The 13,578-nt window shown below is 36.7% G+C and overlaps 2 protein-coding genes across 3 annotated transcripts; one reads left to right on the top strand and one right to left on the bottom strand.

Moving 5' to 3' along the window:
* Positions 1-1,510: 1,510 nt before the first annotated feature.
* scf (Calumenin scf) lies at positions 1,511-3,977 on the bottom strand. Its single transcript, XM_065353633.1, has 6 exons — positions 3,725-3,977; positions 3,325-3,452; positions 3,054-3,247; positions 2,643-2,891; positions 2,274-2,395; positions 1,511-1,799 (listed from the first exon to the last, which is right to left on the bottom strand). The coding sequence occupies exons 1-6, from the start codon at positions 3,815-3,817 to the stop codon at positions 1,611-1,613; spliced, it is 975 nt and encodes a 324-aa protein (XP_065209705.1). The 5' UTR covers positions 3,818-3,977; the 3' UTR covers positions 1,511-1,610.
* Positions 3,978-4,130: 153 nt separating this feature from the next.
* Positions 4,131-9,513, top strand: tos (Exonuclease tos). 2 transcript variants are annotated; one of them, XM_065353632.1, is made up of 10 exons: positions 4,131-4,609; positions 4,684-4,803; positions 4,872-5,133; positions 5,209-5,424; positions 5,506-5,796; positions 5,872-6,082; positions 8,062-8,305; positions 8,384-8,888; positions 8,973-9,112; positions 9,242-9,513. In XM_065353632.1, the coding sequence occupies exons 1-10, from the start codon at positions 4,449-4,451 to the stop codon at positions 9,264-9,266; spliced, it is 2,175 nt and encodes a 724-aa protein (XP_065209704.1). In that variant the 5' UTR covers positions 4,131-4,448; the 3' UTR covers positions 9,267-9,513. The 2 variants fall into 2 exon arrangements, with proteins under 2 accessions (XP_065209704.1, XP_065209703.1); XM_065353631.1 differs by having other exon boundaries at positions 8,973-9,513.
* Positions 9,514-13,578: the final 4,065 nt, after the last annotated feature.

Raw genomic sequence — 13,578 nt, 5'->3', positions numbered from 1 at the left:
GGTTTTATGAATACTTTTATCCACCGTTTCTTCGTAATGTCAACTTTGAACTAAAAATACTCGAAATTTCGATCGAACACATAGGTATTTTACTATATCAAAATGTTTGTAATTTTATTCTCTTTAAAATGGGTGCTCGCCCAAAGCTCTACCTTTTACCGTTCAAAAGTTTTCGAAGTTTAAAGTTGCGGAAACAAGCTTCAAGCGGTAAGTATTGAACTTTGAACTAAAAATACTCGAAATTTTGATCGAACACATAGGTATTTTATTATTGCAAAATGTTCGTTATTTTATTCTCTTCAAAATGGTTCTTCACCCAAAGCTCTAACTTTTACCGTTCAAAAGCTCTCGTAGTTTAATGCTGCGGAAAGTGGTTAGTGATCAACAGTTCAACACTAACGGCCAGTAATGGTAATGGCGGACGGATTAACATACTGAATTAACCACTTTCCGCAACTTTAAACTACGAGAGCTTTTGAACGGTGAAAGCTAGAGCTTTGGGTGAAGAACCATTTTGAAGAGAATAAAATAACGAACATTTTGCAATAATAAAATACCTATGTGTTCGATCAAAATTTCGAGTATTTTTAGTTCAAAGTTCAATACTTACCGCTTGAAGCTTGTTTCCGCAACTTTAAACTTCGAAAACTTTTGAACGGTAAAAGGTAGAGCTTTGGGCGAGCACCCATTTTAAAGAGAATAAAATTACAAACATTTTGATATAGTAAAATACCTATGTGTTTGATCGAAATTTCGAGTATTTTTAGTTCAAAGTTGACATTATGAAGAAACGGTGGATAAAAGTATTCATAAAACCGTTATTTTTACGCGAAATGATAAAAATTATACATCAATCGATAGGGAATTTCACTGTCTTTAATTTGAGACCACATTCAAGTTCACCAGCATCCGCGAACAATCGAAAAAGTTGGACTTTTTACATAAAAACTTCGAAATCCGTGTATTTTTAATAGCACAGAGGAATGTTTTGCCTACCAGGAGTGATAAGAACAGGCAGAGAGTATGCAACCCGCGGATTGTAGAAAAGCCCAAATTTCTTTTATCTAATTTTTGCCGGTTGGCGCTGAAAAGTGGTTGTGAAAGTGAATCTGAATGATGAATTTAGAATTTATCATTGTTTTACTAATAACATGGTGAGTTGAAAATTTTACATAAATGTTTGTTAGAATGTTCATTTCATCTTCAATGCTTCATTTTTATGAAATTTAAGGAGTTGTGATGGGAATCTGGCTGGAGTCGTGAGAGGAATCTGGTTGGAGTCGTGAGAGGATCCTAAGATGAGTCGTGAGTGGAATCTGAATCGGAGTCGCGAAAGGAATCGGAATCGAAAATTACGATTCGGATTCGGATTCCTATATCTGGCGAATCTGATAAGTGGAATCGGGACTCAAAATTTTGTGGAATCACACCATTTGGAATCCGATTCTCAAGCTCCTGGAATCGCGCCAACTCTGTCAACAATAAATAAAATACGTATTTGTTTTAAAAAAAAACAACAAGCGAGTTCGTCGATTTGTTCGAGAGATTTCTAAAAGTAATAAATGGCAATCTGAGTGGGCTGTAACGGCCAACGGAAACGGAACCAGTCTTTAAAATTCATCGTGTCTTGTCAAGGCTTCTCCGAAATCTGTGGCTTGAGACCCCACGAATAAATCATATTTGTTGAGAATTTCTTCTTTGGTGAGTTTCTGATCATCATTGGAATCAGATTCGAGAATGAGATGTCTCGTTTCAGCTTCTGCGTGGTCAAATCCTTGCGGGAAGATCCAATCTCGAACCTGAGAACAAAAAAATCGATTTTTCTTTTTAGTAAAGAAGATAATACCCAAGTACATGGAACTTAATTTGAACTAGGTAGTTCGTCTGAGAAACCATTTTAGGCCTATCGCGAAAATTTGATTTGAAAAATATTTGGCAAGGTCATTGACCAGACAGGACAGGAGGCGCCGGGTAGTTCGAGGACAACCAATCAAATTCCCATTTCGTTTTCAAAATTGTCATTCAACGGATCACGTGGTCTAAAGATTTCGTTACTTTATTTTTTATAAAAATAAAATTTGTAAGATCCTATTCTGTTAACAGTTCACATAACTGAATACCATTAATTTCGGGTTCCACGTGCGATTCGAATTAAACCACAAATTCTTCAATTTTCCACCAAACCAACTTTTTTTTTTTTTTTTTTTTTTTTTGAAAGTCGAGTTCAAATTTTACCCAACCTGATTTTAAATTAACACGTCAATTTCTCTTACTTCATCAGCATCCATAAAGCCATCGCCATTCTTATCTCTGTAACTCGTAAATTGATCTCTTTCACTTTTCACCCAGTCTGGTAGGTCTTCGCCATCTTCAATATTCTGATGATATAAATCAGCTAGAAAAAAATTCATCAAAATGTTTAGATATTCAATTTCTAGCGTAGTCTACATTACATGGACTTATGAATAATATCGAAAAAACTATCGACAAAAAAACTTGTAGAAGTGAAGAAAAATGTTTTGAGCTTGAGACAAAATTTTCGATATGTTGTTCGATTCTATCGATAGTTCTCTCATCACAGAATTTCACTCAACCACCGATAGTTGCTCAGCTCCACGTACGATGAAGGTTGATACACTCACTTATATACTCCTCCAAGGAAATTTTTCCATCTTTGTTCTTATCGATATCCTCCAATGTTTCGAGAATAACAATATTTTTCATGCGACCTGCTTCTTCAGGATGTAAGAAGGCTGCAAACTCTTCCCTATTTAAAGCACCATCGCTATCCTCGTCAGCTTCGTGCCATCTTCTTCTATCGCGATCCAACATAGCTTTATAAGAATAACCTCCTAATTCTTCATTCAAATCTAATTCCATCGCTTCATTATCTGAAATAAGTACATAATACTTATTATGAAGATTTACTGAATTTAACCTTCGTTTTGTTACAGAAAATTATAACAAACTCTGTATTCATCATGAATTCCTCGTTGTAAGAGAATAAAAATACAACAAATCGCAACATTAAAACTCTAATAACTTCTAATCACCTTCAGAAAACCCATATACGCTTTTTCTATACTGATCCCAGGTGATTTTTTCACTTCCTGCTACATTATGAGTTTTCCACTGTTTATCCACATCGTTGGTCAAGTACTTAGATTGAGTATATTTGATCCAGCCTTGAAGTTCTTCGAAGTCTACTTCGCCATCATTATTTTTGTCGATTTTATCCACAATTAAACTGGGTAAATTTGAAAAAGTATTACATGAAAGCTCGAGAAAATTCCAGTCTTTTTATATTTTTTTTCAAGAATGTACCTTAATCGTCGTTTACTTTCTTCGGGGGTCAGCTGATCGAAAGTTTTCGCTTCTTCGCCAAGAAATGCTTCGTGATCATATTCTTTATTATGTTCTTCATTTTTGTAATGCTCTTTTTCGTGTAGAATCTAGGCAAAATTATAATCAATTATATTCCACGTACAGGGTAGAAATTAATCATTATCCTAAAGAACTTTACGCCTGAGCTACATCTGAATTAAATGTTTACTTCAAGACATTGGAATTCTTCGATATCATAAATGTTTTTGGCAAATGCACTGCTTAGGCTTTTATTAGCATATTTATAATCTTTTAGGTCGAAACAAACTGTATCTGGGAGGTTCATTTCCTCTACTAATCGAGAAGAATATTTTGTGCAAGCTGGATGTGAGACGATTACCTTTTCGTGTTTGTCTTCGGGTTTAGGAACACCAACGGCGAAATTATTGATTGCAATGACCAACAGGATATACAGGGATTTCGTTTTCAGCATTTTCGATTTTTTCTTCACAGAGAACTACACTACAGATACGGATGAAGGGATTCTCTACGTTAAACTACCATTTCATTTCCAACTAGCGAACTAATCGGTATTATTTTCTCCGAAATCATAATTACCAAATTATTCATTTATTACTTATTTCTTCTTTATCGGTATATAAAACCGGAAGCCAACGTTCTTATCAGTGGAAGAGGGGAAGTGCGAAGGGAAAACGATGGCAACAACCGCAAGTCACAGATACAAACATGTGGGCGTGTCACGTGTGAGAATCACAGATAAATCGTTGCCTGAAAGCCAATCGTTGCTTTTTGCTTGTTGTGTTTTGAAAAAATTTTCAAGAATTTTGCGCCAATTTTGATCAAAAACTTGAAAGTTGAAATTTTTTCATTGAGATCGAGCGTTGCGTTTTTCGTACTTAATTAGTTTTTCATCTTGTTTCTAATTTGAATTCGTATAAGCTCATCGCAGCCTTATTATTCCATCTCCCTATTCGATATGTTTCTCTTTCATTAACGAATTCGTAATCATTTTCCATCTCTTACTCTTATCACTACATATTGATCATCATGACCGGCATTTACCTAAGATCAATTTGAGCTTTATTATACAGAAGTATTTCATCATGGGTATACAAGGACTAATTCCATTTCTAGAGAAAGCATCCGCTCCATCGAATGTATCGCAGTTTGCAGGTAAAACCGTAGCTGTAGATGCGTATTGCTGGCTTCACAAAGGAGCTTTCTCATGTGCTGACAGACTTGCTCGAGGAGAAAATTGCGACAAGTAAGTGACTTTGGACGTTTGAAATTTCTCAGCACGCATTGCTCGTACTCATTTCGTTTTTAATTTCATCGCAGTTACGTTCATTATTGTATGAAATTTGTTATCATGCTGTTATCTTATCGCATCAAACCAATACTGGTATTCGATGGTCAAAAGTTACCCGCAAAGGCTGACACTGAGAAGAAAAGACGAGAGTAAGCGCTACATGAATTCACCTCGTAGTTTATTTCGCATCATTACGATCAAATTATCTATATTATAGAAATCGGGAAATAAATCGTAAAAAAGCCGCAGAATTGTTGAGATTGGACAAAAGCAAAGAAGCTCAAACGTACTTGAGAAGATGCGTCGATATTACTCACGAAATGGCCTTACAACTGATACGAGCTTGTCGAGCTCGTAACGTTGATTGTATCGTTGCTCCTTACGAAGCGGATGCCCAATTGGCTTTTTTTAATGTCAATGACATCGCCGACGTTATCATCACCGAAGATTCGGATTTGCTTTTATTTGGAGCTAAAAAAGTAATTATTCGAATTCGTTCGTATTTTTTACGACTTTTGCTTGGCATCGTGTTAATTAACGTTTTCATTTATCAGGTTTTATTTAAAATGGACGTTCAAGGAAACGGATTATTAGTGGAACAAGAGAAGTTGCATTTAGCTATGGATGTGCGACCAGAAAATTTTTCTTTCGATAAGTTCAGATATATGTGTATTTTATCCGGCTGTGATTATCTGCCTTCGCTTCCCGGTATAGGATTAGTTAAAGCACGTCGTTTCATTAATAGAACAGCGGATCCAGACATTCATCGAGTAAGTGTAAACAGAAATTATTTGCTTTTTCGCTACATAGAAATTTAACTTTATTGATGTATTGTTTAAACTCTTCATCAGGCTATTTCAAGAATGGGCGGTCATTTAAATATGCCTCAACTCGAGATTACTAAAGAGTACAGAGATAATTTTATGGCAGCTGACTTTATGTTCAAATATCAACCGGTTTTCGATCCGTTCAAACGATGCATAGTACCATTATTGGAATTTTCGGATGAGATTTGCCAGCAAAAATTCAACGAACTATTGGCCATAAATGGTCTATCGGAAGACCAGATTTGTCAACTCGCTTATGGAAATTTAGATCCTTTCTCGTTGAAGAAACTAGATAATTGGCATCCGGGGCAAGAGGTAAATTATTTATTTTAAAATTACTATTTCAAATCATTTTGCAACTTCACGACTGATCGGCATTCGTCTGTATAGATTTCAAAACCAATCCCATCCGTTGGTTGGAATACAAACGCAAACAGTGTCGCACCTCATCCTAGTATTTGGTCGGATAATTACGAGCCCAAGTCGTGGTACACTCCGGTTCCAAAACCTGAACCTCCAAATGCTTTTATCGTATCATCGAGCGTGAAAATCGTACAGAACAAGGCGCCTGCGAAAACTACTCCTAAGCGTGATCCCAAAGGTTTGTGAAATTCGTCACAGTTTTTTATAGTCCGGCATATGACAATAGGAGTAATTGCACCCCCCCCCCCCGGCCGATCCTCTGGGACAACTTTTTTCTTGAAGGGGACATCCCAAGGAACATTTTAAAGCAAACTTGCCCAAAAAAAAGTTGGCCTTACTTACAAAATGGCGGCCATTTTGATTGACAGGTCAGCCGAAATCGCAGATTTTGCGTTTCAACATAGGACTTGCACGAAATTTTTCAAACCTTACCAAGGTAGATCGAAAGATCATTCAAAAATTCATCACCTGTCAAAATTTCAAGTGCTAAAGTGCGTTTTTCGATTTTTGGTAAATTTTTGAAAATCCAATTTAGGCCAAAAATGAGGAAAAAAATCAAAATTTTACCAAATTGACCAAGAAAGCTGAAATTTGGGTTATACCCTATTTTTGACATGCCAAATCGATTGGAAACGGTTTCAATCCGTCTTGAGCAGTTCTGGAGCCTCCAGCAGATTTTTGAAACTCCAAATTCCCACAAAATTCCATCAAAATGGAGTTGTTAAGCTGAAATTTATTCTAAAAACTAAATTCAATACGCTACGAAGTACTGCAGGTGAATTTCAAGTCGGTTTGGAGCCTCCAGCGACTTTTTGAAAATTCCTGAAGCCTCCAGCCGATTGAAACTTGAAATTTCTCCAAAATTTCATCAAACTGAGATGGAGAGTCGAAATTCATTCTGAAAACTAATTTCAATACGCTACGAAGTTGACTGCTAGTGGATTTCAAGTCGTTTTGAAGCCTCCAGCGACCTTTTTGAAAATTACTGGAGCCTCCAGTAGATTTTTGAAACTTGAAATTCCCGCAACATTAATTTATCAAATGGAGTTGGCAAGCAGAAATTTACTTCGCAGGCTACATGGTGGTTTCAAATGGTTTTGAAGCTTCCAGCTGCTTTTAGGAAATTTCAATGTTCCAAAAAAAACGCCATACAACCTTTCAAAAAGTCGCTGGAGGCTCCAAAACGACTTGAAATCCACCAGCAGTCAACTTCGTAGCGTATTGAAATTAGTTTGCAGAATGAATTTCGACTCTCCATCTCAGTTTGATGAAATTTTGTGGACATTTCGAGTTTCAAAAATCTACTGGAGGCTCCAGTAATTTTCAAAAAAGTCGCCGGAGGCTCTAAAATGACTTGAACCCACCTGAAGTCGTCTTAAGAGGGTGTCGAAATTGGAGTGTAGAGTAAATTTCAGCTTTCTATCTCCATTTGATGAAATTTAGTGAAAATTTAAAGTTTCAAAAATGTGCTGGAGGCTTTAGGAATTCTCAAAAAGTTGCTGGAGGCTTCAAAACGACTCGAAATTCACCTGCAGTACTTCGTAGCGTATTGAATTTAGTTTTTAGAATAAATTTCAGATTAACAACTCCATTTTGATGGAATTTTGTGGGAATTTGGAGTTTCAAAAATCTGCTGGAGGCTCCAGAACTGCTCAAGACGGATTGAAACCGTTTCCAATCGATTTGGCATGTCGAAAATAGGGTATAACCCAAATTTCAGCTTTCTTGGTCAATTTGGTAAAATTTTGATTTTTTTCCTCATTTTTGGCCTAAATTGAATTTTCAAAAATTTACCAAAAAATCGAAAAACGCACTTAAGCACTTGAAATTTTGACAGGTGATAAATTTTTGAATGATCTTTCGATCTACCTTGGTAAGGTTTGAAAAATTTCGTGCAAGTCCTATGTTGAAACGCGAAGTCTGCGATTTCGGCTGACCTGTCAATCAAAATGGCCGCCATTTTGTGAGTAAAGCCAACTTTTTTTTGGGCAAGTTTGCTTTAACATGTTCCTTAGGATGTCCCCTTCAAGAAAAAAGTTGTCCCGGAGGATCGGCGGGAGGGAGGGGGGGGGGTGCAATTACTCCTATTGTCGTATGCCGGACTATTAGTGTTCCAAATCCAGAATGCTTATAATTTTTTGATTTTCGTTCGTACAGAACTCGACGAAGCTGTAAAACAGCTGAAAAGTTTATACCAGACTGAAAAACCGGCCGAAGAAGAAAAACGAATAGATGGTAGATTATCTCCATCGCCGAAGAAAACATATCACAATCCTTGGAAATCCACCTCTACACTTCCGTCGGCCAATAAGCGTAATACAGGCGCTTTATCAAAATTCATTTCATCTTGCAAAGCTTCACCTACTACAAATTCTTCTCCGTCGAATAAAGTGATCAGCAGGTAAGTGCGATTATGGACTTCTTTTTTACAAAATCGCAGTACGTGTCTCGATCGCTACTAACTGAAATATGTTTGCAGATATTTTTTCTCAGCTGTATCGCCAACTAACCAGAAACACGAAACACCAGACCATAAAGAATCTGAAACAGAAGCCTTACAAGCGATGTATTCAGCGCCATTGTCGCCTAATCAGTCTGAACCGGTGCCAGATTCTGGTTCATTCTGCGAAAGATCTCCCTTGAAAGATCAGAATTCGGATACTTCGTTATGCGATAATGAGAAATCGCCAGATCTCAATAAATCCGTGAGCAGAATTCGAAAAAGACTTAATCCTTTCGCCGTTAAGGGATCCGATAAAAAATACTGTGCCAAGTTTCCTGTATCTGAAGACCAGGCAAAGAAATCGTCTCAAAGCAAATTCTCTTGGTCTGATAATATGACTACGAATACGACTTATGATTTTGCCACCAAAAATAATAGCATTGCTAGAGAGTTCAAACAGCCTCGTAAATTACTGGCGGAAGAATCAGAGAACGACGAAAACGAGATCAACGATCAAGATGATAAACTGACGCCAGAACAGGCTAGTGAATTTTTTCACGTTCGTTCGTCTTCGTACCTCTCTTAATATTTTAGTTTAATCGTGATTTTTTTTCTGTCCTTACAGGAAGACGAAGGATTTTGCAGTCCTAGCGTAGAGACACCGGATAAGTCACCGCCTCCGTTGCAGAAGAAATGCAGATCTCCGGGTTTAAATAAGAAATCCATGCTTAAGCAAAAGTCCATCGCGGCTATGTTCGCATACAAGTACTTATACTTTTTGTTCGCCGTTATCGCTTTATTAATCGTTTGGCTTTGCTGTTGAAAATGCGCACCGATTGTTGTAATAGTATACTAAAGAATGACGATGGTGGTGATGGTTTTTGTTGCTTACAGACAACCCGCCAAGCTGAAATTGTGAAATACGTCACGAATTCAGTCAATTTGTCAAACGATCGATTACAATGTCCAGTTATTAGTTTTGTTAATGAATCTGTTGGTTTAAGCTGACTTTCTTATTGTTTTAAGATTACCTTTTGTGATATTTTTCTATTATTGAATAGTTTTAAGTTTTCATGACAAGTACCTACCTTACTTATGTAAAGTTGTACGATTTACTTTTTTTTTTTTTTTTTTTTGTCTTCATAATAACAGCGAACGGTAACTGATTTCTCATTTTAAATTAAGACTGATCAAAGTACAAAGTTTCATTTTGGAAAAAAATTGTTTTTTTTTGAAGTTTTATTGCATAATTTATCATGTTGATTGAAAGATTTTGCTATTGACAGGGACCGTGGATACTCTAGAGAAAAGGCTAATAATCACTAGCAAGTCTTTTCGGACAATTTTCAAGTTTGGAAAGTCGTTCAAAAAAAAAAAAATATTAACAGATTCAAATTCTTTCTAAAATCTTGAATTCGCCGTCCCATTGTCCCAAAAAACCCAATAGCCCAATTTCCCTTGGCATTTTTTGGATTTTTTTGATTTACAAAAAAATCAAGCTAAAGGTCGTTTTTGTCTAATTTGAGCAAGCCGAGTCCAAATCTGGTGTCCATTTTTGTCGATGGACCCTGCTTCAGTAAGAAATTGCGACTATTTCGCCGAATACGAGTCTGATCGCAAAACAAACGTCATTTTCGGATTCAGCGTGCTCAAATTAGTCTGAAAACGTCATTCAAAATTCAAAATTTGATGGTTTTTGACTTTTTTTTTTTTTGAACTTGAAATAGTGCAATTTTCGAGTTGAGGCCGGCTTCGTCGGGGCAGTTGGACACCGGAATTGAATTCCCCGTCCCGAAAAACCCCCTAGGCCGAAAATTCAATTCGTTTACGCCGTAATTTCGATGAGTCATTTTTTGAGTAAAAAAGCTGCATTTTAGGGCAAAAATTGACCCATCGAAATTACGGCGTAAACGAATTGAATTTTCGGTCTAGGGGGTATTTTGGGACGGGGAATTCAATTCCGGTGTCCAATTGCTGCGACGAAGCCACCTTCTACTCGAAAAATACACTTTTTTGAGTTCAAAGAAAAAGTCAAAAAAATCATCGAATTTTGCTCTTTTATTGACGTTTTTTGACAGATTCGTGGTCGGATTGAAAAATGAACGTCATTTCAGGGTTCAGCGACCTCAAATTAGTCAGAAAACATTATCAAAAATGCAAAATTTGGCAGCTTTTTTCCAGCTCATTTTGAGTTTAAAAAATTGCGAGTTTTCAGTACAAGAAAGCGTTGTGGCGAAAATCTGACACCGGAAATGAATTCGCCGTGCCAAAAAACCCCCTACCCAAGTTTTCACCACGATTAGCGACAAAAAACTTTTTTGCCCAAAAATAATCAAAAAATACTCAAATTAGCAAATATGAACTTTTTCCAAATTGAGCTTTTCAGCCGAATGAAAGCCAAATAGCGTGTTACGAATAGTCGAATATCCTCCATTAAGCATCGCTGATCACGTCAAGCTCGTTAGGTTCTGTCGATCGAGCTTTTTTCTTCCTGAAAGTACAACTTTTTTGAAAAAAAGCTTCATTTCACAAGGAACTTTGAGCTTTTTGGAGGAACCAACTCCGGAAACGAATTCGCCGACCCCGAAAACCCCCTCATTCGTGCCGTTCGTACAGCCTAAAAAGCTCTCTAAAGCTCGCAAAATTGATTCAAAAGTTCTAAATTTATAATGCAGCGCTGCAGGCGGTGAAAATGAAAAGTTCTTTTGAAATCTGGATTTTGGAATATAGAATGGTGTATTTAAAACGTATTTTTGACGATAACAAAAGAAATTCCATTTTCTGCCGCCTAAAGCGCTGCACCATGTTTTTCAAAATTTGAAATCTTCAAAATTGAGCTTTTTAGCCGAATGAAAGCCACATAGCGTGTACGAATAGGCGATAATCACTAATTCAGCATCGCTGATCACGTCAAGCTCGTTAGTTTCAGTAGATCGAGCTTTTTTCCAGCTGAAAGTTCAATTTTTTTGAAAAAAAGCTTCATTTCATATGGAACTTTGAGCTTTAAGAAAAAACCAACACCGGAAACGAATTCGCCGACCCCAAAAACCCCCTCATTCGCAAAGTTCGTACAGTCTAAAAAGCTCTCTAAAGCTCGCAAAATTGATCCAAAATTTCAAGTATAGGCAAACATGCACATTTTCAAAATTGAGCTTTTCAGTCGAATGAAAGCCAAATAGTATGTACGAATAGTCGATTATCACTAATTATGCACCGCTGATCAAGTCAAGCTTGTTGGTGTCAGTCGATCGAGCTTTTTTGTACCTGAAAGTAAACTTTTTTGAAAAAAAGCTTCATTTCACGGAGAACTTTGACCTTTTTGCAAGAACCAACACCGGAAACGAATTCGCCGTACTCAAAAACCCCCTTATTCGTCCAGTACGTACAGCCTAAAAAGCTCTCTAAAGCTCGCAAAATTGATTCAAAAGTTCAAGTATTAGGAGTATCGAACCTCCTAATATCCCATATTCTCCTAATGAAATTGGTCTCTTTTAGCATCTTTTATTACCAAAAATGGCCAAAATTGAAAAATTTCTGTTTTTTTAAAATTGAGCTTTTCAGCCGAATGAAAGCCAAACAGCCTGTACAAATAGTCGATTATTACTAATTAAGCATCGCTGATCACGTCAACTTCGTTTATTTTAGTCAATCGAGCTTTTTTCCTCCTGAAAGCTCAACTGTTATGTAAAAAAGCTTCATTTGAGAGTAAACTTTGAGCTTTTTGCAAGTACCAACACCGGAAACGAATTCGCAGTACCCAAAAACCCCCCTATTCGTCCAGTACGTACAGCCTAAAAAGCTCTCTAAAGCTCGCAAAATTGATTCAAAAGTTCAAGTATTAGGAGTATCAAACCTCCTAATATCCCATATTCTCCTAATGAAATTGGTCTCTTTTAGCATCTTTTATACTCGAAAATGGTCAAACTAGAAAAATTTTTGTTTTTTCAAAATTGAGCTTTTTGGCAGAATGAACGTCAATTAGGGTGCACGAATAGTCGAGTATCGCTAATTCGGCATCGCTGATCACGTCAAGCTCGTTAGTTTTAGTCGATCGAGTTTTTCTCTACCTGAAAGCTCAACTTTTATGAAAAATAGCTTCATTTGAGAGGAAACTTTGTGCTTTTTGCGAAAACTAACACCGGAAAGGAATTCGTCGTACCCAAAAACCCCCTTATTCGTCCACTTCGTATAGCCTAAAGAGCTCTATAAAGCTCGCAAAATCGATTCAAAAGTTCAAGTATTAGGAGTATCGAACCTCCTGATATCTCATATTCTCCTAATGAAATTGGTCTCATTTAGCATCAAAATATATTCGAAAATGATCACATTTGGAAAATATGCAATTTTTCAAAGTTGAGCTTTTTAGCCGAATAAAAGCCAAATAGGTTGTACGAATAGTCGATTATCACTAATTAAGCATCGCTGATCACTTCAAGATCGTCAGTTTCAGTCGATCGAGCTGTCTTCTAACTGGAAGTTCAATTTTTTTGAAAAAAAGCTTTATTTTGGAGAGAACTTTGAGCTTTTTGCAACAACCAACACCGGAAACAAATTCGCCGACCCCAAAAACCTCCCCATTCGTATTGTTCGTACAGTCTAAAAAAGCTCTCTAAAGCTCGCAACATTGATTCAAAAGTCCAAATATTAGGAGTATCAAACCTCCTATTATCGTACATATATTCTCCTAGTGAAATTGTGCTAATTTAGTATCAAAATATATTCGAAAATGATCCAAATTTGGAAAATGTGCAATTTTTCAAAATTGAGCTTTTTAGCCGAATAAAAGCCAAATAGCGTGTACGAATAGTCGATTATCACCAATTCAGCATCGCTGATCACATCAAACTCATTTATTTTGAGCGTTGAAGCTTTTTTCCACCTGAAAGTTGAACATTTTTGAAAAAAGCATCGTTTCACAGAAAGCTTTGAGCTTTTTGGCAGAACCAACGTCGGAAATCAATAATTGCTACTATTTCACCGAATACGAGTCGGATTGCAAAAGCAAAACAGACGTCATTTTTGGATTCAGCGTACTTGAATTAATCAGAAAACGTCATTGAAAATGCGAAATTCGATGTTTTTTTTTTACTTTTTTATTGAACTCAAAAAATGCTATTTTCGTGTAAAAGGCGGCTTCGTTGGGGCCATTGGACACCGGAAATGAATTCCTTGTCCCAAAAAACCCCCCTAGCCAAAAATTCAGCTCGATTACGCCGTAATTTCGATGGGTC

Source organism: Planococcus citri, chromosome 2, assembly GCF_950023065.1.
Source record: "Planococcus citri chromosome 2, ihPlaCitr1.1, whole genome shotgun sequence".
Lineage (NCBI taxonomy): Eukaryota > Metazoa > Arthropoda > Insecta > Hemiptera > Pseudococcidae > Planococcus > Planococcus citri.
The sequence above is the reverse complement of the archived record's forward strand: the minus strand, read 5'-3'. Positions and strand labels throughout refer to the sequence as shown.

Bases quoted from the DNA above. Each gene is read 5' to 3' on its own strand.
- scf (XM_065353633.1), bottom strand. From the start codon at position 3,817: ATGCTGAAAACGAAATCCCTGTATATCCTGTTGGTCATTGCAATCAAT. The intron at 3,453-3,724 runs GTAATCGTCTCA...AATTTTGCCTAG, and splicing joins CCGAAGACAAACACGAAAAG to ATTCTACACGAAAAAGAGCA. The intron at 3,248-3,324 runs GTACATTCTTGA...AAATTTACCCAG, and splicing joins GAAAGTAAACGACGATTAAG to TTTAATTGTGGATAAAATCG.
- tos (XM_065353631.1), top strand. From the start codon at position 4,449: ATGGGTATACAAGGACTAATTCCATTTCTAGAGAAAGCATCCGCTCCA. The intron at 4,610-4,683 runs GTAAGTGACTTT...ATTTCATCGCAG, and splicing joins CGAGGAGAAAATTGCGACAA to TTACGTTCATTATTGTATGA. The intron at 5,797-5,871 runs GTAAATTATTTA...TCGTCTGTATAG, and splicing joins ATTGGCATCCGGGGCAAGAG to ATTTCAAAACCAATCCCATC.